The sequence below is a fragment of the Pholcus phalangioides genome, unplaced genomic scaffold, assembly GCF_987345545.1.
Source record: "Pholcus phalangioides strain wild (caught in Gottingen) unplaced genomic scaffold, Ppha-v1.0 ptg000013l_1, whole genome shotgun sequence".
In the NCBI taxonomy this organism is placed as follows: domain Eukaryota; kingdom Metazoa; phylum Arthropoda; class Arachnida; order Araneae; family Pholcidae; genus Pholcus; species Pholcus phalangioides.
Window position 1 is genome coordinate 480744 of NW_028301606.1, and position 23806 is coordinate 504549.

General features: G+C 36.5%; 1 protein-coding gene across 4 annotated transcripts in view; it reads left to right on the top strand.

Moving 5' to 3' along the window:
- The window catches only part of LOC149078450 (uncharacterized), a 151078-nt gene that overhangs the window by 89813 nt on the left and 37459 nt on the right, over positions 1 to 23806 (top strand). For 3 of the 4 annotated variants that reach the window (XM_089240553.1, XM_089240552.1, XM_089240551.1), the window contains exons 3-5: positions 17562 to 17832; positions 17940 to 18220; positions 19311 to 19332. In XM_089240553.1, the coding sequence (XP_089096679.1) occupies positions 17562 to 17832; positions 17940 to 18220; positions 19311 to 19332 (574 nt within the window). Of the gene's footprint in view, positions 1 to 12247; positions 12351 to 17561; positions 17833 to 17939; positions 18221 to 19310; positions 19333 to 23806 lie in introns of those variants that run through there. The other variant, XM_089240554.1, reaches the window with a different exon arrangement.

The following is a 23806-nucleotide window of genomic DNA, read 5'->3' on the forward strand; positions in this document are numbered from 1 at the left end:
GAAAAAGATGCCCATAACAAATATGGATGCCATATATTTCAAAAATACAGCAACCCAATTAAAAACACAATCAAAAATTATAAACAATATATACACATGATAAAATATTATACAATGCCCATAAAGAATACTTATGGTTATCTTATTCTAAGTATCGATAGCTTTTCGATTTACCCCAACATGTTTATCATATTTCTTTTTAAACGTGTCAATTGTGTTACTATTAAAAAAAAAGTGTTACAATTAAAAAATGTTACAATTATAAATGCAATTGAAAAAAAGTCAAATTTCAGTTCAAATTTTTTTTAAGTGAATCGAAAGATTGTACTACCACTGCTTAACCATACATACATCTTGTATAAACATTGGGGAATTTCTAACGAATTAGTTACAAGCAGGAAAAAACGCGTGTTGTTTGTGTGCGCGTGCACTTGGCCCTAACGTATTTATGTTGTCTGAGATGAGATAATTTTATTTAATCAGTAAAAACACTGACAGAAAACATTTTGGGGCTAAGCCAGCTTGTCAGCCCCGGAAAATAATAATGGTTACACGTGTTTCTCAGTACAAATATCAACGAGAGGGGGGAAGAAAAGAGAAAAAAGAAATCCACGCGTATGTTATAATAAAGAATTGAGTGGCAACAGGTATGGAGTTGATAGATTTTAAAAAAAAAATCAGCATTTAGCGGCGACGTTGCGAGATGAAAGAACATTACAATATCAAATAAATAATTTATGAGTTATGCTTATTTTCTGTTATATTGGTGCTGCCATCTGCCTTCCGTATTTTGAAATGAAGAGGAAAATTACTTGAATTTTTCATTTTATGTAAGTACTGTTTTGAAAGTCTGTCTACTTTTTTAAATAGGAGATCGAGTTTGTAACATAAATTGCTTACATAAAGCTCGGTCCGGTCCGAATTGAAGAGATTGTCTGATTCTTTAATAAATTACCTCTGGGCCGTCTTAATACATGGGACCGCCAGGCACTGCCGTGTGGGCCTTCTCGGGTGCATAGGGTCACTTCACTATAATGAAATCGGGTGTTATATGATAATTAGCAGATACCGCTCAAGCAAATGCCTCATTTGTCCACGCGGAAATCTGAGCGATTGACAAGGGCCACGTAATTTTAGTGCCCCTCCGGAGGTTGATATATCGTTTCTGGGCTACAAAAAATTTTGCCGCCACATTCACCCATTCTAGTCAAGTTTTCTTGACTACTCATTTCTCAAATTAGTTCGTAAATATGCCGCTGTATCTGAGTCACTCTTTTGGTCGTTCACATGCTTTCACACCCTCTAGTCCCCACTATTTTCGTTCCTCGCTCACTTTTTATTCCCTCACAGACTTGCACACTGTTTTGTTCACTCACATGATTGCACACTATCTAGGTCGGGGGTTCCCAACGTAAAACTTCATGGAACTCTTGATAGTTATGAGACTATTCCGCGGAACCCTCGATGATAAAGTTTGTTAGGAACTCAGATAAATTTTTTAATATTTATCAAAAAAAGTGTGTTTTTACTGCCGTCTCAACAGCATCTCAACTGCAGGGCAAAATCAAAAAGAGGATTTATAGTCACCATCTCAATATCATCACCATTGTTATTAATCACATTGTACCAGATCTTTTCGTGGAAGCCGCTATGCAAATGAGATCTCCGTGCCGTGCCCGGGTGGGACTCACGTGTTAGGATGGCTGTGGGTGTCCCGCGTAAAATACTCGTAAATTCTGCAATTCAAAAATCCTCATTTCTAGCGGATGAAAAATTTCCAAAAAAAAAATCTTTTTTTACAACTTGCAATTTCCTGGTGAAACGAAAAATGACATATTCATGAACTTCTGGAGCTTCTGGTTCAAAAATTCGTTGTGAAAAAATGTAATGTTACTGTTTCTTAGTTGTTTAATTACCCAAGATGGTGGTCTGGATTTTTTTAAATCCGGCACACTCTATCTCGTTAATATTCAAAATAAAGAACAGCTTTGCCAGTATTAATAACAAGAAAGTTTTCTTCTTTGAAATCCATCTTCCGGAAAGGGTTCTGGGATTTTTAAGGGTTCCGCGGAGTTTGATCATGTGGAACCCCAAAAAAAATGCTGCCATGGAACCTCTGTTGGATTCGTCTAGAACCGACATTAAACGAAAACATTCCGTTAAATCTATTGCTTTGTTGATATTTTTATAAACATGTTTTTCCTTCGCCCTTCATATTCTTTCTTTCCCTCAGCACCGGAACCGGAAGCTACATTAATCGTTACTTTGTATTTTGCTTCATTGGTATGCATCACTGTTGAAGCTGATATAAATGACTGTCCGATGGCCCTTGAAAATCCTTGAATCAACTTCCAAAATGTTTAGACTTTCGGAAACACCAGATTTCTTTTATGTCTCATCTAGAGCCTCATGAGCCGTTGTTCCTACCAATTCGAGTAATCTGGAAATGTGCCGCGAGCCGCTTGAGTGATCTGGACTTGCACCGGGGATAACTTTGGAGATGTGGACCTACAGCCCGGTCCATTTAAGGGGGTTGGTGCACGCAAATTTTCCAAAAAAAAACCACATTTTCCAATTTTTCAATACTATGAAATTTCCTGCGTCTAACTGTGTTAAAGTTTTTGTTCTACCTGTACTAAAAACGTGTTTAAAATATTTTAATATAAACTGCTGGCAGGCATTATATATATGGTAATGTTTTTCTCTCACTGAAATGGTTTTTTCTCAAAACTAAGGTTTTTGTTAGATAAGGAACATTTTTTTGAACACCACTCATTCAAATGTCTTGAAACTTTGTGTATCTCTCAACATTTTAGTGTTACATACTTTAACGCGAGGATTTATTAATAAAATCATTTTAAAAAATTTTATGGCACAAAATATGGGTAAATTTTTTTAGTTTTTTTGAAAAAGTTGCATGTTGTTAAAGTTAAAATTCAAGAAAAAAATAACCAACAATTAAAATCATAAAAGCTCATGTTAAAGTATGTAACTCTATAGTGTCGAGACACACAAAGTTTCAAGACATTTGAATGAGTGGTGTTCGAAAAAATGTTCCTTATCTAACAAAAACCTTAGTTTTGAGAAAAAAGCATTTTAGTGAGAGAAAAACATTAACATATATATAATGCCTGCCAGCAGTTTATATTAAAATATTTTCAGTACAAGTAGAACAAAAAATTTAACTCAGCAGACGCAAAAAATTTCATAATATTGAAAAATTGGGAAATGTGTTTTTCGGAAAATTTGCGTGCACCAACCACCTTAAGTGATCTGTGAGTGTTTTGCGGGCCACTTAGGTTATCTGGGGCTGCGCTGCGGGTCACTTCAGTGGTTTATCAATGTGCCACTTGGATCATTTTTACAAATTTAGGTTTGAGGTCGCGGGTCACTCCTGATGACTCCGAGAGCCGCAGATGGACAGTTGCCGGAAATTGAGCATGTGTGACTTAAGTGATCCGTGGCACGTTATCAAATCTGATAAAGTGGTCCCTCAATCTCCAAAAGGTTGAGCATCCCTGTCCTACACACTTTTAGGGAAAGGCAAGTCTCCGACGTGTTTCTAACAGCACGCAAGCCACCTACGCTTTTTCTACTAGTTTTCTGACTCGGGGGGGGGGGGGGGATACTTGAAGCACGAAAGTTTTTGGTATAAAAGTACTTAGAGGTGATCAGTCGGTCGTTTAATGATTACATACGCCCTATAGTTTGACATGCCATTATATTCTGACACATTACGTCACTTCTCATGAAACCGGTGCCTCTAGATGATTTGTGCTTAATTTGAAGATCTCTAGTTATGGTGAAGCTTTCTTTGAAGAACTACTTCTCTTGAGGATGGGGAAGTACTTGTGCAGTGATTCATGTTTGTTATGGTCTGAAAGAAGCCGTGGATTGATGGGAAGTCAAGAAGGAAATAAATATAAAAATAAAGGCTTCTTTCTACTAAGTTAAAATGAAAAAAAAAAATGTCAGTCGATTTTATGGACACCATTAAACAGAACTTGAACTTGAGAAGGAAAGAGAAGAAACGGCCTTGACTATGAGCCAGGTTTAAGCTATTTGTTTTCTTACAGAAGTTTTTTTTGGGACGTGCCTCGCGTTTACGAGATGGTACAGAAGAAGTAGTGGCTCCATGAGTAGTTCGTCATTACTTTTTCCTTATCTTTATGTACTTGAAATTATTGCTACTGTCTATTTATTCGTCTTCGAGTAAATTGGGACTAAGGAAATTGATTTAAATCAATGGCAGCGCAGTCAATTAAGAGATCTTTATTGAGGTCCTTTTTTTCATTTCTTTCTTTCTTGATGACGCCTTTTTTTTAGAAGACACGGAAATCTATAATTGGGGAGACGATAAACAATTTTGGGAAAAGTCATTGGGAATTTGATGGGATTTGCTCATTTTGTGCTCTCGTGGAAATACGGTATTAAATATGTCATTAGGGCTGTGTCTCTTCCATCACATATTAGTAAATTTGCATCTTGTTCGGTTTTAACCCCCCTTAACTGTGGAATATGTTTTGGAAAAAGTGCATTAAAAAAAATTGAAGTCTTTTTTCACAGTTTAATTTATCGTGCGTTATATCAATTAAAAAAATCAATTTGGCCTCTGAGGTGAGAAGCAAAATCAATTCTTCTTATCATAAAAAAAGTTAAATAAATCGTCTAATGACAAATATTCTACTTATCAGTTAGTTACCCGAACCCAGTTCGAGTGACACGGGTAAGACTCAAAGAATGTGGAAAAAAAATTCAATTCAAGTAAAACCGCTCTAAATCCCAAATCATTAATTGCAATGAATACATAAAAGTATTTTCCTTCATAGGGCCCGTTGCGGGAAAAGGCTGAACTGAACAAACCGAGCACGACCAGGCTCTGTCGCATTAGCAATGTAAGCTCAGTGCCGCGGAGGGCGTGGTCGTGCCGGAAAAAAGTCTAGTCGGTAGTCCGGCCGGTTAATCAAGGGAACAAGAGAAGAGAAAAGTGAGAAAATTTTTTAAAAAAGTAACAGAAAATGATGACAATTAAATCACATTCACATAAACATCACAGAGCCCTGCAAGGCTTAGCCCAAAATGATATCATCAGTGGAGGCGGCCCCACCGGGCACACATTATGGGGGAAGAAGTTGCAGCAGAGTGAACATCACTTTTATATGGCGCCCCCTGCGATTGATCACATGTCGGGGTCAGTATCAATTGTATACTGGAATCCAGCCACATCGAGTTCACGAGTGTTCAGAGTCTGTTGTTTATAGAGACTTATATGACTAATTTCTTTCTTTCTTTCAAACCGAGCACAACTCAGGTCTATCACCATTTTATAGGTGATTTACTACATAGCGAGTTGTGCCGGAGGTGTAACTGTGTGTGTACCTAACATTCTGAATGCGTATGTAGTGTTGTTTGATTTTTCAGTGCCGCCATCTACATTTCAGAAGTGAAGTGAGTGATGTGTTATGATTGAATTACATTTGTGCTATTTGTAGGTCTGTTGCTCTCTGTGGCGAGACTTTTTAACGGGGAGATCGGCTCGCATTCGCGCCTTGAAGTTGGGAACCACAGAAAACCAACTTCAGCCGACCACCACTATGGCGACATATGGCTAAGCTCACAAGATACCGGCCGGCATCCCATATCGGTTCACATACAGGGCCCCTCGCTGGGGCTGCATGGGTGTTGTCTTTAATCGGCCTGGTCCCATCCTATCCTTCTGCTCACATGCAGGGCCTCCTGGCCCTTATTCCCATGATGAGTCTTAGTCTGTTTATAGAGCCCTTGGCCTCTTTTCTGTTAGGTGGGCCTTGTGTCTCTTTTTATTCCCACCAGGAGTTCTGTAGGCTCCATCGGAATATATGTGCATGATATTCATAGTTAAGTGTTGTATATGTTGCATCAAAATAGAAAATATTCAATGGGAACCAGTGACCAGTGGGTATTACAATACAATTGGAGGGAGGGAGAATGCCTTGCAGGCCACAAGAAGGCAAATAGACAGCACAAAATACAGAATATGGCATACATGTTGCGTCAAGTGTTCAAAATTCCAAAATACCCGCGGTTACTGCTGCATAAAGTAGGGACATGATGCGAAACGGCCGTAACTGGGGGGCGGGGGGGGGCAACTGCGCCGGGCGGCAGTTTTAGGTGGGAACAAAGAACGCCATTACAAAATTATCGAATTTTAAAGCTGTGGGCGTGGCAAAAATCCTAGTTACGGCCCTGGACGTGAAGCAGTACGGAGATTATTTGCGACACTCGTTAGCGTATGCGACAGTTGACTAAATGATGTAGAAAAAAAGAGATCTGTACAACGTGTAGGACTCAAACCCTAGGGCACTTTTGGAGCCTTTCTCTGTGAGTGACAGAACTTTTTACAAGAGCATATTCCGGCCAAGTACAATATATTCGAGGGTTTGTAGGAAAAGGCATCTGATAGGTTTCATCTCGAAATGAATCTCTTATATGATTTCATTTGTTGTTTTTCTTGCAACGTTTGCTGTCAATTTACCAGATAGCGAAAAATTCTGGTGTCACGGTCTACCAAATGTCCAGACCTAAATGCTCCCACTCCAGTATACAGAAGTCCTGGCTTTTTTACACGAGGGAAGATTTTTTATTTTCATTTTTTAGTGAATATCTTCACCGTGGTGCCCCCTAGTTTAATATAAAATCACAAATAAAATGTTCGAAACGAATATATTGCCACGCCGCTGTGGTGGTCGAGTGGTTATAGTGCCGGACTCGTGATGCGAGGATCCGGGTTCGAACCCCACAGTGGTGGTCGGCTGAAGTTGGTTTTCTGTGGTTCCCAACTTCAAGGCGCAAATGCGAGCCGATCTCCCCGTTAAAAAGTCTCGCCACAGAGAGCAACAGTCCTACAACGGTAACTCATTCAACCATAACACTTCACTCATAGTTAGTAAAACTGGGGGCAGATGACAGCACTACACATAACAAACATTACACAGAAACAAAACTTTACGTCAGGTTGCACTACACGTACACGCACATTCACGCATGTACCGATTCGTTGGGGGGTTCCGCGGGGGGCGGGGTGGATGTGTGGTGTAGCAGTAGTAGGTAGGGGCTCGGGGATCCATGATGTTCTTAAGTCAGCCACCTCGTTGGGCAATTTGCCTGTTGTGGCGTTGTATTTGTATTTGTATTTTCCGCTTCTAAATTTAGATGTCTATCTTTATTGTTTTTCGAAAATTACGTTTATGTGCAAATTAAATTTAAATAACCATGTTGTACATACATGTACTACATGACCGCACATGCACCTCGTAAAGTGATACAGCTTATAGCTCATAGTTACTCAAACTTTTTGTTCCATCGCTCCCTTCTTCAGAAATTTTTTTTTTCTCTCAACTCAAGCGAACCCATAGGATCCTATGTTATACCCGTAGCTTCTATCGCCCCCCACCCCCAGACAATTCCATCGCCCACCAGGGGGCGATATTTCCCACTTTGGGACACACTGTCATAGCTAATTGAATATAGTGATACGTCCAGCTGCTAATTTACCCGCATCTTAACAAACAATTATTGTAATTTAAGGTATCCGACTACTTTTCTTGCCACTTTTATATAAAATAGTACTGGAGTGAATTTTATTATTTTTACATAGAAAGTGTCCCTAAAATGGTGTAAACACTAATAAATTTTGGATAACCTGTATAATTTTATATGGAAATGCCATTTTTATGTCAAATTTTAAGCAATATTCATGCAATATTACAAACAGGATTGCAAAAAATTCTATGAATGGAAGGTTTTGTTCTTTTCACAATATATTCAACTAGTAATGGTACAGGTTATGAACCAAAATTTAAAGGACAGTATGCAGGATCAGTGCAAGAAATTTAGCCTCCTGAGGCGAATAATATTTTGCAGCCCTTAAGATACGACTATGTGCACATGTTTTCTTTCTTCACCTTTAATTATCTTGTTACAGTGATTTCCAAATTGTTGTTTACGGACCCCCCCCCCCCCTGTGGATGGGGGGGGGGTAATGTTGATGATTTAAGATATCGCGAGAGAATTTCATAAATAAAAACGTCCTGATGAGAGTAAATATATCAAATCAATTTAATAACTCTTCTTTGAAGCGAGAGGGTGGCACTCACAGTAGTAAATGCACGTGTTTTGGAAAAAAGCCCGGCACTTCAAAGGACTAGTTAAGCTCTAGCACGTATTTATCATATAACGCATTAAAACTCTACGTAATATTTACTAAAACCAATTTGAAAAAAAAAAATCTTATTCAATCAAGTATCGCAAATGCACTTTTGCGAGTGATGAATGCGAACATGAAAATTTTAAATGAATTAATATTTATTCTGAATCCAAAGACAAAATTTAATTTATTTATTAAAAATACAAGACACTACGAACATCAGAGTAAGAATAATATCATATCTTTAGTCTATGCCCAGGACTGAGATCTTTGGTGGGTCCTCTTCTATAGTGAATTTATACTGTAAAAAAACAATGAGGTTTGTCCCGGGGCCCTGCGCTAGAGCCAGCCCTACCCTTGTAGGGCTCATAGTGCTCCCTTAAACCATTGAGGATAGATGTTTGATTTCATACTCATATAATTATATATATTTATATGTAAATTAAAAGGTGCTGCCTAGGCCCTTTTATTTAGCCCTAGGGCTATATGGTGTTGTTGGGACGGAAGTAAGGACACAGTTTTTTTTGGATTAATCATGCAAAAATTTGTTTGAGTTCTGTAGAACAGCCTCATTATCATTAAGAGCTCCGCGGGTCAGCCTTATAACTATCAACGGTTTCGCGAGAAACTTTACCCTGGTATAGAGAAGAGATGTAGGTATACAGAAATGGGCAGTCATAGAACATTCTGGAGCCAAACAGTAGAGATTCTTGTATTATGGTGTCGGCTGAAATAGGCATTTGTCGGAAGATGAACAAGGAATCCAAACTGGGGCTATTCGAGACTATAAAAAGAAAGGAAACGCAATTAGAAAAATGTTGGTAAAGAGCGAAAAGATTCTTATAACAAAAAGAGAAGGAACCTGATTTTTTTTAGGAACCAGCTTCTCTAGAGATAGGTGACCCTTTATGGAAGTGCAAGCAAGGAAGTGTGTTGAGATTAATTAAGCATTGAATAGCATTTCAACACTGGAAGTATATTTACCTGAGCTTATCCATTCCCGCTTTATCTTTAAAATGATTTTGATGTGTAAAAAACTCTGAAAATTAAAACACAATCATAATAAATGCCACCCAAGATAGTCGCCTCGTTGCCTAATGCCTCCTGCCAGCCCTGGTTGATACAATCAGGGCTGGCAGGAGGCATTAATGTTAGATATGCTCATGAGTTACACTCAATTTTTGGAAATTTCTTCCTACATTATCGTCTATATAAAACCTGTAGTTAAACAAATACATACGACAGACCTTAGTTCATAACGTAGGCAATATAGAGTAGATTAGGCAATTAGTATTATTATATATTAACATTTCGTAATGATATAACGAATAGATTTTTATAAATCGTTTTTCAAACTCAAATAAAATGCCAAAAAAATAGCATTCTTCGTAAGACGCGGTTAAAGTTTTTATTCACTGCTTTACTTGTATGTAAAAACGCAACACTAGCTGTGCGTAACTTCATTTCTAAGCATTATATAAACAAAACAAGGCCTCAAGGAAACAGGTATTTTCTGGATATTATGCTGAGGTGAACTCGGAAAGAAAAGTCATCTTGTCTCCGCCGGGACCTTTTTTCAAGATGACTTGAAAAATATAGCTTTGATAAAAAAAATTGAAATCGATATTTTCTTCCAAAATGACATTTTCAACGTAATCGGGTACCTTAAGTTGGATTATTCGCAAATCAGTCGTAACTCGAATTGACCGTACTGTATATTGATGGATGAATCAAGGTGTCATTCATCATTTCAACAAATTTTGTAGAATAGAGACGGTTGATCTTTTTTTTAAAGAAAGAAAAATTTTGTGTAGTTTCTGTAAAAACATATTTCTTAATGCATTGCGATTCGAGCCAATTTAAAGCTGGCTGCATGCCTTGGGATAGCGGACGCCATGACTTGAAAGAATTCGTGATGAGTACATGTATTGCTAAACGTTATCTCATAAAAAGATCTTAACTACAACATCTTGTAACTTTAAGCATCTTGTAGATGTTTTCACCTACTCACGCCATCTCATATTTATATTTCATGATTCAAGTGCATTAAAATAGGAAATTTACACCAATTTTAGAAGAAAAAAATTGTAATTAAAAAAAAAATCCGCATTCTTTCTTAAATTGTGGTCTATTTAAAAGAACTGGGGTATTTTTCTCTTCACTAACTAACCGTTTGCTTTAACTTCCTGCTTGTATGTTAGAAATATATATATACAGTGATACCTCGGCTAACGAATGCATCGGCTTACGAAGTTTTCGGCTAACGAAGACTTTTTTCGTGTTTTTTTTGCCTCGGCTAACGAATACAGATGTGGCTAACGAAAATTTTCGTTAATATAGATGCACTCGCAAATATAAAACAGCTGCATTGTGAGCTGAAAGAGAGAGAAAAAATTGTAAAATGATAATGGGATGTATATGGCTTTGTTTGTGCATATAAGTGTAGATGGGTAGAGATACATGTATATGTATGGTTTGTAATGTACTAACTGATATGCGCAATAAGTAATTTAATTATATAACCGTGATTATGACTCTCACAATGAGTAATCTAACATATTAACATATATCGTAATCGTAAATATATAAATGAAAATACAATATAACATGTCTAATCATTATAATAAGGCTGTTTCTTCAACCTCTTTTTTTTCCTCATCGTGAAGCTTATTGTAATCCTATGAAGTTACGTGTGTGTTTCGCACCCCCCCCCCTTCTGTTCTCCTCAGCGTTTTTCCCCTCCTCGTTCTCCATGGCATTCAACCGCCTCCCACATATATATAATAGGTGTATCTTTCTCAGAACTAATCCTTCTATTATATACTGTACATGGAAGTGATAAAAAGAACACGTAAGTGAAGGCGAAAAGAAAGGTACTGTACATCTCTTATCTCTTTCTGTAAAGCTCTTATCTAATTATGTACTGTCTGTAGTGTTCCTCTCCACCCTTATTGCTTTTTTTTCTTTCTTTCCCTTTTTCTTTTTTTTTTAACGTGCGAATAAGGCTACCATATTTATCACCTATAAGCGTAATACAGATCAATCAAATTTATCGCCAACAGCTTGTACACGAAGGGGTTAATGTACTGCATTGTGGACACACTGTGATATAGGATTAATGGAACCGATTATGGTCGGTTCCATTCAAAACAGTCTAATGTAGAGAGACGTCCAGGATACAAAGGTGTCTAAACTAGCAGGTTTTACTGTTTCAAATACAGGGATGAGCCGACCAAATCACAAATAGATGAGGACGCCTACTTACTCGATTGGGTTGTATCAACACCAGCTTTAGTAGACTGAGTTAGCAGACTAAAGCGTTTAGTAGACTAAAGCTGGTGTTGGTTGTGTACATAGTGTAAAATAAAACGATCTTCCTGTCAATTTTTATTTATCCAATTTTGAATCTGTTCATTTCAGCCTTCGGTTAGTTTTTATCTTTTTGCAGCGTTCCTTCGCTTCGGGTTTTACAAATGTTATCTCTAAATTTTGGGCAGTACCTGGAACGAATTAAACGATTTTCCATAGAAATCTATGGGAAGTCGCGTTTCGGCTAGCGAAGATTTCGGCTTACGAACGCGATTCCGGAACGAATTATCTTCGTTAGCTGAGGTATCACTTTATTTTGTAAATGCTGGGTGTGTGTGTATATATACTTGTATGTATATAATTATATACTACATACAAATCTATTTCTCTGGAGTAAAACTTTATTTATAGAGGCAAAGTTTAGTTTTTGGCAGCATTCTCTGAATGAAGTTGAGAGAAATATTTGTATGTGTGCGAGTTTGTGTGTTATAACGGAAACGTAGTGTTGCTTCAAAGTTTTTCTCTCTGAAGAACTTTAAGGAAAGAAAATCTTAAATGAGGGATGGGTTTATTTTAGGGAGCCCGTGTGGCAACACACACTTACACACTGATGAGGTGTGATGCTCCAGAAACTGGCTGCAACCTTTGTATCTCCCGGTGGCCTCCAATGTTGTGAAAATTATGGTGAAAAATAACTCGAAAATTTGTGAATAGCAGCATTGAATGTTGATTTTTTTTTCCTATGAATCACTCACAGTGAATAGAAAAAGTGCTATTTTAAAATATATTTGTGTGTTTGGATCAGTCCAAACTGATTTACTGATTCTTAACTGGGACAATGCCCGTCGGAGCGAAGGTTAGTTTTGGTTCTTCTATTTGGTTCTTTCTGAATAAATTTCTATGATTTAGTCAAATTCCGGAATGAAAAATCTGGAAAATTCATGTTGTAGTTATTTTAAGGGGTCCGTTACCGTCTAACATGGTAAAAAAACTTTCTTATGTAGAAATATTATTAAAAATAATATTCGTCCATTGATTTATACATATCTGTATTTCGCATTTTTGCCACTTATATTTGATTGTGTATGTTATTCTATGTGACAGTACAAAATTTTACTTATATGCAATATTTAATTTTTTACAAATTTTCAATTAAAAAGAAACGCATTAAAAACAGCTTGCGCGCATGCGGAAGCATGAAATAAATGTAATTGAATAAAAAAATGAATCAAAATAAAGGAAACCATTCAGTTCATAAAATGACAAAAAAGATTTGAAATCCATTCATAAATACTTGCAAAACTTTTTGAACTTTTTTTAAATTTAAAGTTTAATTTTAAGTAAGATTGAGTGGATAAAATCTATCTTTTTCATCATTTTATGAACACTGAACAGTTTTCTTTATTTTGAATCATTTTTTATTCAATTGTATTGATTCCATGCATTTTATCATGCATGCAAGCTGTTTTTAATGTATTTTTTGAAAATTTGTAAACAATCAAGTATTGGAGGTATGTAAAATTTTGTACTGGCACATAGGATAGGATATACAATCAAATATAACTGGTAAAAATTTTAAATAAATCAATGGATAAATAATATTTTTAATAAAAAATATTTCCACATAAGAAAATTTTTTTACCATGTTGAAAAAAGGCAGGAGATTGCCTCTTAAACCTCTATAGTTCGCCCCCGTAAAGACGTATTGAATTTTTTCTTACAAAAACGGATGTAAATTGGTGCTGTTAACATGGCCCTTTTTTCGATGCCCCAGGCCAAACTTTTCAAGGGCCCTCTATAGTTAATTTATAGCGTGAAAAAACAAAAGATAATGGCAATCGTCTCGGGCCCTGTCAGTCCCACCCTTGTGAGGACCATGGCCAGAATCGTCTTAAGAGTATCATGGGGCCCCGGGCCAAGTGGTTTTGCAGAGGCCCTACCTGGTAAATCCTAGAAAATTTCAACCGGATCTCATTTTTGTGAGGCACCTCTTCTCTTGAGGCCCCCGGGCCGTGCCCGGGGGGGCACATGAGTTAAGACGGCACTGACCATGGCTGGTAGCATATTTTTAACTGAAACAATCCATCAACATCGCAATTTAATTAGTTAGAGTGGATTTTTTTTAATCAGCAAAAATAGTCAATTAAGGGTAAAATATACAGTTTGACTTGGTTGTCAAATTTTAGCAGTTCTCAAAAAATGACATGGAATCAATTCTTTCTAGATAAAAAATATTGTATTCATATATAGCCGCGTATTTTGTGTTGAAGTAACAGTAAAAGACACATTTTTAAAAATACCGAAAAAAATTAATACAAAAAATTGGCGTAATCGGTGTTTCTTTTGACCATGTATTTGCTGTATAGGCAATATTCAAATAATATACATGTGATCATGGAGGTTTAAATTTTTCTATGTATTTTGAGCACGATATATCCTTTTACATTTATTTTAATGTAAACTGTTCTAGGGTGTGCTCGACTGTATAAAATATACAATCGAGGTAAGAATAAAATTATGCACCGAGAATATCTATAATAAGTGTTTAGAGGAGATGTATATAATTGTGTAATTCTCATAATCGCATTATGAGAAGGATACGTACAATCGCATATAAATGAACCATGTAAAAATGATAATAAAAAGTTTTATCATGTTTGGAAAATTTCACGTGTGTTAATTTTTATATATCCTTTTCCGTTTGTGAAAAGAGTTTCTTTCTTCTTTTTATGTCCTTTGTGGGTTATTTGTTTTCTATAAATGACAGATAAACTTTTATTATATCCTTGTAGCTTTATGTGCGCGGCGTCTGATTAGTAATCTTTTTCGGGTTGCTGTGTGATAATAAAAAGAAAAAACCCTGTGAAATTAATTTACTTAAATGGTTGAATTCCAAACCATTTTTTAAATTGAGCTCTTGAGAATTTTTCTTTTCTTGGAAGGCTTTTTGCTTATCTCAGCATTTGTTTTTGATCGAATTCGGATGTAATAGAACATTTGAAAGTTTCACGAAATGTCCTGATTAATTCTGTAATTACGGTCAAACCCGGTTGTAACAATACCTTAGTTATAACGTCAATGATTGGCTGTCCGGACTGATTCCCTGCGAATGAACCTCGCTTTTAACGTCGATGAGAAGCAATCATCTCGGATATAAACAACAAATTTTTCTTTATTTTTGTTTTCATTTCAATGACGTATTCGAAATAAATTGCTGAGATTTATCCATTTTTGGCAGCTTTTCAAATAATTTAAGGAATTATTCTTGACCAAATAGCACAATTTTCATGTTTTTGATGACTGTTTACTTAAATAACATATTTGAGAAATTTCAAGAAACTGAGCAGCAATTCTACGTGTTTTCCTTTTTAATTAATGTATCTTTCCAATTAATTAAATTTTGATATAAATTAATTAACCCATTATTGACTGACGTTCCATTTGCGCAACGCTTTGTTTCAAAAAATTTCAATTAATTTTCATTTAGTTGTTTGTATAAAATGAACATTTTTGAAAACTAGAGGCTCTAATGAGTGTCAGAGTATTTTTTAAAATTTGTTTAATAAAAAATTTGGTTCTTCATGACTTTCCAAAAATGAAATTTTTCGAAATTTTATCCTGATTTTTTATCTGCAATTTTTTCCCCATGATTTCCTCAACAGAAATAAATTTTTTAAAAATAAATTTCTATATATAACTTACTTAACTAATATTTTACTTACTATACTTACTTACTTACCTTATACCTAATCTCTACTAAAATCAGAGAATGAATGTAATTAGCATTATTTATAAATTGTGTTATAATGAATATGGCTATAAATATTCATCTCACATATTTATGAAAAGCATTTTTTCCCCCTTAGATACATTTTAGCAAACTTGCTGTATCATTGTATTTCTCTCTCTTCAAGGATTTTTTATAAGCAATATTCGGCAGTTTCACCGCTGTTTGGTCACATATTTGACGAGAGTCGGCGATGTGTCCGGTATTAATTATCTTAATTTCCCGTATTTTTCTCGATCAAAATATGGTCATCCTAATCACAAAGAAATAACGAGTTCATATGCCCAGTATTCTCTGCTTATGTTTTTCATCAAACAAGTATTTAACAAACGTCAACGTCGATTGCAACGATGAAATTTCGTGGAATTTTCAATGCCGTTATAACCGAGTTTTACTGTATGGTGTACGTATTGTAACATACGCGCTCAACCTATGACCAGCGGGACAAATATGGCCCTCGGAGTCATCTGATGTGGCCTGTTACCTCAAACCTAATTTTACAGAAATGAACTAAACGGCTCATTACCAGATCACTCAAGTGACCCACGCCACAGTTCCAAATCATTCAAGCGGCCGCGGCACATTTATAGATCACTTAATGACTCAGGGCACATTTCCAGATCACACCTATGGCCCAGTTCGAGATCATTCAAGTGGCCCGTGGTGCATTTCCGCATCACATAAGTAACCAGCGGCACATTTCCAGATTACACCCGCGGCACAGTTCGAAATTGTTCAAGTGACCCGTGGCATAATTCCATGTCACTTAAGTTACCAGATCCCTGAAGTGACCGGTGATGTAGTGCCGTATCAATTTAGTGACCCGCGGCACATTTCTAGACATCTCAAGCAGACCGCGGCACGTTTTACTGAAGTGGCCAGTGGTGCAGTTCCACTTCACTTACGTGGTCCGCAGCACATTCCTAGATAACTTGAGTGACCCACCGCTCATTTACAAATCACTAAAGTGAGAACGGCGGAACATTTCCATATCATTTAAGTGACCCGGGATGGCGCTGTTTCAGATCGCTCAAATGGCCCCTGGCTCATTTTCGAACCAATGAAGTTCCCCCCCCCCCCCGTAGAAAGTGGGGGTACCCTTGTCTTATAATTTAAGTTCGTCTTTTTTTGTTTCTGTCAAAATCTGCTGTTATGCCTTGCAACTGCTTTTCCCGAATGATTGCGACAGCTAATTACTTCCGAAAGAGACCGAAATTGAGTCAAACATACTTGAAGAGAATGACGCGTATCAAATTATGTGAGCATTATTCATATACCCCTCCCCCCGTTTCATAATGACATGGCCACGGCTATTTCTCTTGTTGTAATTAAAGAAATAATGATCTGAAGCTTCCAGAGTATTTTTTCTGATAGAAGACAGATCAGGTCGCAAATAACGATGGCAAAAACTAATTTCAAAAAATTTCCGCAATTTTTCAAATTAAAAATATATTTAACCAGAAAAAAAACTTTTATACACTATTATGTAAAAGTTTATTTATGAGGTGAATTAAAGCGTAATTTCGATAGGGTGTGGGGTTTTTGAACACGCTCATTGGAATCAAGTAACTACTACTACTTAACGTACACGCACCTCGTAAAAATTCCTCTGGGGAATTTCGGACGAATCGATGCATGCTGGAATGTGTTGTGTGTGTGTTCATATGCGCGGCTCTTATTCATGATGTCAATGTTATGCTTGTTTTGTAATTTGCTTGTGCTGTCATCAACTTTCACATTTTGAAGTGAAAATGGCAAATGTCTGAATTTCCTTGCTGCTCCTGATCAACAAAACCACACACACACACACAATTAATAAATCGCGATGGAGTCTTTGGTGACCTCCGAAAAAAGGTGTCTTTTTCCGGGGCCTTTTCCTCAAGTTCAAGCCCTGGGAAAATATGACTTATTGTGCCCCCCCCCATATATATATAGAGTTCTTTAAAGCAGAGGCGTATACTGGAGAAGACGGGAGAATGGGCGCAGAGCACCCATGCTCCCCCCCCCCCCAAAAAAAAAACAAAGTGCTATTATTATGATATATTAACAATAATTAAAAATATTTTTAATATTTTTGTAAAAAACTAAAATATATATTGAAAGAAATGCCACTTTTGGGGCCCCGAAAACTACTTGTGGGGGCCCATTCGGCCACGCGAGAAACAGGCACGGGCCTTCTCAGCTTTTGTTACAGAGTGATATGCATCTTAAAATGAGTTTTAAAGATGTTTCAAGTGCCATCACACAGACTAATTTTGCCTGGTCTTGCATTGTTTTCAGAACCTTCTGGTTCCGAAGATCGTTGCCGAGTATGTGGAAACCAATGTCCAGCAACAACAAAAATCCAATAACATCAACAGCAATGGTGGAAGCAAATTCATCGCCTCTCAAGATCGGAACGGGATAGAAACAGTCAATGTCAACGAAGAGTTCAGTTCACCTCCCCCGAGGGTCCGCATGAGGTCCTTATCGGGTGGAACCTCTCGCCTGAGTCCAGCACCCTTGGTATCGGGTAGAATGCGCCGGCAGTCGGGCGACGACGTGTTGTCAAGTAAATACATAATTTTTTATGTTCAATTATTTTTGCGTATTCACCCCCCCCCCCCGTGTTCATCTATGCCTAATTTATACCATTCTGTATTTTAATTGTTCGCTCAGGCACTAGTTCTCCACGTCGAGCCGCGTTCTTGGATAATTTCCGTCCCCGATCTAAATCGGACAGCAAGGGTAAAAAGCCCACTTTACTGAGCACATTAAAGAACTCATTCTTCAACAGCAGCCACCACGATGTCACCTCGGACTCAAAGACCAGCTCCTCGTCCTCAGATAACTGGTCTCGCTCCAGATCCGGCTCCGAATCCAAAAGTGGTCCCATGTCCAAGATGATGGATATCTTCCGAAATAGGTCCAATTCCATTTCCATCGATCAGAGAACCAAGGTAAGTGCAAATATGAAGTATTTCTTCCCCATCTTAATATATTTTACGGTACTGAGCCCGTCACGTAACCGTGTATTTACATGTTTTTAATTCATATTTCATACACAGAATTTTGTACTTGCTCCCAAGTTGGAAAAAAATGGGAAATTTATGATTGGAATGGGTATGAAGTCACTTCTTAGACCTCTTAAGGGACTATTCTCTTCTATTCACACTTCTATTACACTACATTTCTATTTGCTAAATAGAAATAGGATTTTGTTGAGATTTTATTTGAGGATACATAATATTAGGTGTGGAACACCACCCTGTCAGAAATTTATTGTATAGAAGAAAGGATACAGGAAGAAAGAAGAACAATCAGGAATTATCTTTTCGGAAGAAAGTCATAGAAGATTATTACACAGTGATTACACCAGATAGACAATATGACCTTCTTGACCTCAGTGTGCGTCTGGCGAACTTTTTTGCCCTCGCAACTGGCAATTTCCTTCAGTTTCATTCAGTAAAAAATTATTTTACTGCTGGAAGAGTTGGTTATTATTTTTTTTTTTTTCTGAATTTCCTATCTTACCCGCGTTAGGCCGGGATTAGCCTATAAGAATTTGATAAAAGATGTTTTACAAAATTTGAAAACACAACCAATAAGCCTATTGGCTAAATTCGCTCGAATATAATCGATACGTTTATCGGTTGCATTTTTCAAGTTTTATAAAAGAACTTTCCAAAAACTTTTATAGTGCAATTACACTATAAAAGTTTGCCAATTTTTTTTTTAAACTTGAAACATGCAACCAATAAGCGTAAATATGCTTTCACGTTTTGTAGAAGATATTTTATTAATTTTTAAGTGTAATCCTGGCCTAAATAAACATAATTTATAGGAACCGTATGAAAATTAAAATTTCGTAAATTCGTCAGAAATTACCTTCTCCATTTAAATAGCGTCTGAGGTGATGTCTTGACATCATTAGAAACATATCTCTATAATTGCAAGCTTTGATATATATTATATTGATATATACTATATTGACTTATAAATGATTATTATTCACGGCAAATTGATTTAATCCCTTTTCTTCTTTTTCAGAAAACTAGTTCTACTCCAGGGAGTAAGTTTACCTTTTTTTGTCATCATTATCTATCTCTAATTGATTACTCGACCGTTCATGGTCTCATTTTTTCACACATAAATTTTAACTGTATTGAATCAATCCAATGATATCAGAAATTTCTATCAATTTTTTTATGACTAGCATCAACTAAAGAAAACGTGAATCGTGTAAACATACATGAAAATCATAGTCAGACGTTGATCGTTGATTCGAATGATGACACGACACATTGTTGCAAAAATAGTTCGGACCATTATTTCCAAGAAAATCGTTCAACAAACATGTAGCAGGAAAATTGTTTGAATACTATTGCTGCCTGCAAAATCGTTCACAGAAACATTGTTGCCTGAAAAATCTTTGAAACTACTATAATTGTCATGAGAATCATTCAAACAATCATTGTTGTGATAAAATTGTTCAAACAACCATTGTTGTGATGGAATTATTCTAACACCCATTGTTATGATAGAATTATTCTAACAACCATTGTTGTGGTAAAATTGTTCAAACAACCATTGTTGTGATGGAATTATTCTAACAACTATTGTTATGATAGAATTATTCTAACAACCATAGTTGTGATAGAATTATTCAAACAACCATTGTTGTGATAAAATTATTAAAACCATTGTTTGGATAAAATCCTTCGAACAACCAATGTTAGGAAAATCGTTTCAACAACCATTTTCGCCAGGGAAATCGTTAAAACAACTACGTATCATTGTTCGGCGAGATGAATGAATATGTACCTATGACTGATCTCAAACATTAATTTTTTTCAACTGAATTATGTTAACTTGCTTCATTAGTAGAAATTCAATATCGGATGCAACAAAATTAAGCTAAGAAAATTTAAATACATTTTGTAATGAATTTTTTGGTTTTCATTTCGACCTTGTGCCCATTGCAGCCTATGTAGGAATAATACAGTGTTACCCGAGAAAATAATTTTGAAGAGTAATTGCACTCCTCTCCAAAATTTTAAGGGAACATTTCTGTAAAAAGAGATGTACTTTTTTTTATGAAAAACAAAGAAATAACTGTTTAACCACTTAGCAGTTTTTTGTTTTTGGTTTTTATGCCACATATCGTGTCCAAAAAATAAACACATTTTTGATAAACAAATTTTGTATTCAAAAACAGCCCGAAACACTACGACTTACTTTTAACCGAACATATACCTCGTACGAATTCCTCTGGGGAATTTCTAGCGAATCGGTAGATGTAAAAACGTGTTGTGTGAGTGTATGTACAGTGAAATCTCGATAAGTCGAATGTGCAGCAGCCGACAAAAACTTCGAGAGAGTTATCGGAAATTATTCTTTCAGAGAGGAAAAAAGAAAAATTTATTAAAATAACAGCGCTTTTTATGAATATCGTATTAGTAAAACATGTCAAACCACTGGAGATGAAGAAATTGGGAAAGATAAGTTATTCTAATTTAATCATGTTTTATTGTTGAATGAAAATATTTTTAGAAATAAACTAGACGTACATATTGCATTATGGAAACGGACGCATACATGATATTCGTATTAATGAAACGAATCATAAATAAAGTGTACGCAAGATTATTTTTTGTCAAAATATGAACAGTGATTTTTGACTATTTTCCTCTTCTTTTGTGAGAAAATCATTCACATTTTGCAAGCAGACAAATGAATCTGCTAAATAAATTCTATTGCTAAATGCTACTTTTTAAATTTTTCTGATTCTCAAAAAAAGGAAGAAAATTTCGAGTTAAGGGGAAATTTCAACACTTGACTGAAATGCGGAAAAAGGTCCTGGAGCTGAGTGAAAACTTCGACTTAAAACAGATATTTGAGCTATCGGAGTTTGAATTACCGCGCGAATTGACTGTATATGCATGGCTCTAACGTATTTTGTTGTTAGAGTTATGCTTGTTTCGTGTTGCCATCCGTGCTCCATATTTTGAAGTGAAGATGGCAAATGCTTGAATTTTCATGCTATGTCAGTAGGTATCATAATATAGGTCTACTACTAAACCAGACATGCCCCTCGTTCATATTCCTCTGCGGAACTTCTAACGAATTGGTACATGCTGGAATGTATATGTGTGCGTGTAGTTAACCTATCGTGGAGTTTGTTTCTGTGTAATGTTTGTTATGTGTAGTGCTGCCATCTGCCACCAATTTTCCTAACTATGCACGAAGTGTAATGATTGAATAGTATACCATTGTATATATACATATGCCTGTTGCTCTCTGCGTCGAGACTTTTTAACAGGGAGATCGGCTCACATTTGTGCCTCGAAGTTGGGAACCACGGAAAACACAGATGGTGGGGTTCAAACCCGGGTCCGTCACAGTCACTATGAGCACTCGACCACCACAGAGGCTCATAATGTAGGTCTGCGTGCTCAGATCATTGATCATTTTCGTCGCACCACGGTCATTTTCTGCATACGGCGGCTAATTTTAGACCGGGACCTACAATTTAATGCCGATTCCGAACGGAAGGCTTGTTTTTTTTTATTCTCATCGAGCGGTTGGTGCGCTAACCCCTCGATGGGGGACTCCCTGCAGTAGCAATTTTTTGCTGCGGTCAAGTCGCCATTTCACCCCTGTGTCAGGAAAGTTTTTTGACACGGACGAACCGGGTATCGAACTCGCGACACCTCTAACCATCCTTTGGTACTTTAGGCGAGTATTTTATCGACCGGGCTACCGTGCCCTGCGTGTTCAGATACTTTATTCCAATGGGGGGGGGGGGGAGAGACAGCTCGAAACTGCAAACTAAAGCTTGAAAAAAAAATTGCCGGGAAATCAGTAGATTGGCGTAGAAAAACAGTCTAAATAAAAAATAATAAGGAAATCGGGGAATTCCCATTTCGTAGAACCCTAGCGGTGTTCGGGCAAAACTGTTAAGCGGTTAAATATTCTTTAAATTTACATAGGTGATTTTATAATTAAATTAATTACTTACAATTTGCAGGAGTATTTTCACTCCTCAACGAAATTTGGAGGAGTGTCAAATTCAATTGAAATTGAATTTTGACGCGTGAATCACGCATCTAGATAGCGTATGTGCGGACATTGGTGGAATAGTTAAATTGCGGAAAAAATCTGGCGCTACTGATTCATTGCTCGGGATGGATATAATTTTTGATTACGATATTACCGCCATCATCATAATGATTTAGTGGTTTGGGATGTTGTTTTCAAACCATCACTAAAGTGAATACATCGTCTTTTTATTTATTTATTTATTTTTATTGCTTGACCTTAAATGGTGTGTGTTGGAGAGAGAGATATTTGTTATCTATTTATTATCTGCGCATCACTTCCGTTAGTCGTTGTTATCATCAGCGAGATGCGCGCTTTACGGTCGTGTTTAGAGAAACACTTGGCGTTCTAAAAACTATCACTGATATTTTTTATAATAACCTTGATCATTTTTTTCAAGGGTATTATTAGGGTTTCGTTAGTGGCCTAAATAATAATTATTTTTTTCTGAATGATTTTTATAAATTAAATCATTTTGAATAATTTTTTTTTAATATTTCAGAATGAATCGAATAATTATGCATTTTTGCAGTGAAATAGAGTTGACAGGTTATCCTGGTAGAGTAGAAAGATTTGCATCCGGCCGTGTGAAACCTTTCATTCCTCAAAGTGGGCGATATCGCCCCTTAATGGATTGGGGGAAGAGGTCGATAAAATTGTTTTGATATAACACGGGATTCTGGAGTTGTTATTGGTTCAGGGGAGCAAATTTTTTTCTCAAAAAGATTGAGGGTGATGAGCCAGAAAAATTTGGAAGACTGCTGTGATATATACAGGATGACCTATACATTCGTAAATCATTTTTAAATTCATAAAAATTGAAGGAATTGGTATATTTGATTTAGTTTTATTCTCACGAAGAGAGGGATTTTTTTGGAACAAATAGATAATTTTTTTTGTTCAAATTTTTGTCGATAGGCAGGGGTTTACGAAAATAAATCTATGGGAATACGCAAATCAGAGTCCTATAAAATGCAGGTATACGACTAACAGCTCATTTCCGAATTTTCCTGTTACTGGCGCTTACACAAGGTTTTCATTGTGATGTCGACATTGGTGGATAAATCACTATTGGTGAAGTGGTTTTTACCTCAGTCACGAATTGCCGACTGAAGTTTTACCAACGTTTCGAAACACAGAATAGATTGGAGAAATGTTCAGGTCCGGTCACTAATTTTCTACGCCCACTATCGACAAAAATTTGAACTTTTTTTTCTGTACCAAAAAAAAACCTTCATGACGATAAAACCTTTTTACAAACCGCATTCAAATAAATATGGCAATTCCTTCAATTTTTATGAGGGGCGTGGTAGCCCAGGTCGATAAGATGCTCACCTAAAGTACCAAAGGATGTTTAGAGGTGTCGCGAGTTCGATACCCGGTTCGTCTTCCTGACATAGGCGTACAACAGAAACGGCGACATGACCACAGCAAAGATTGCTATA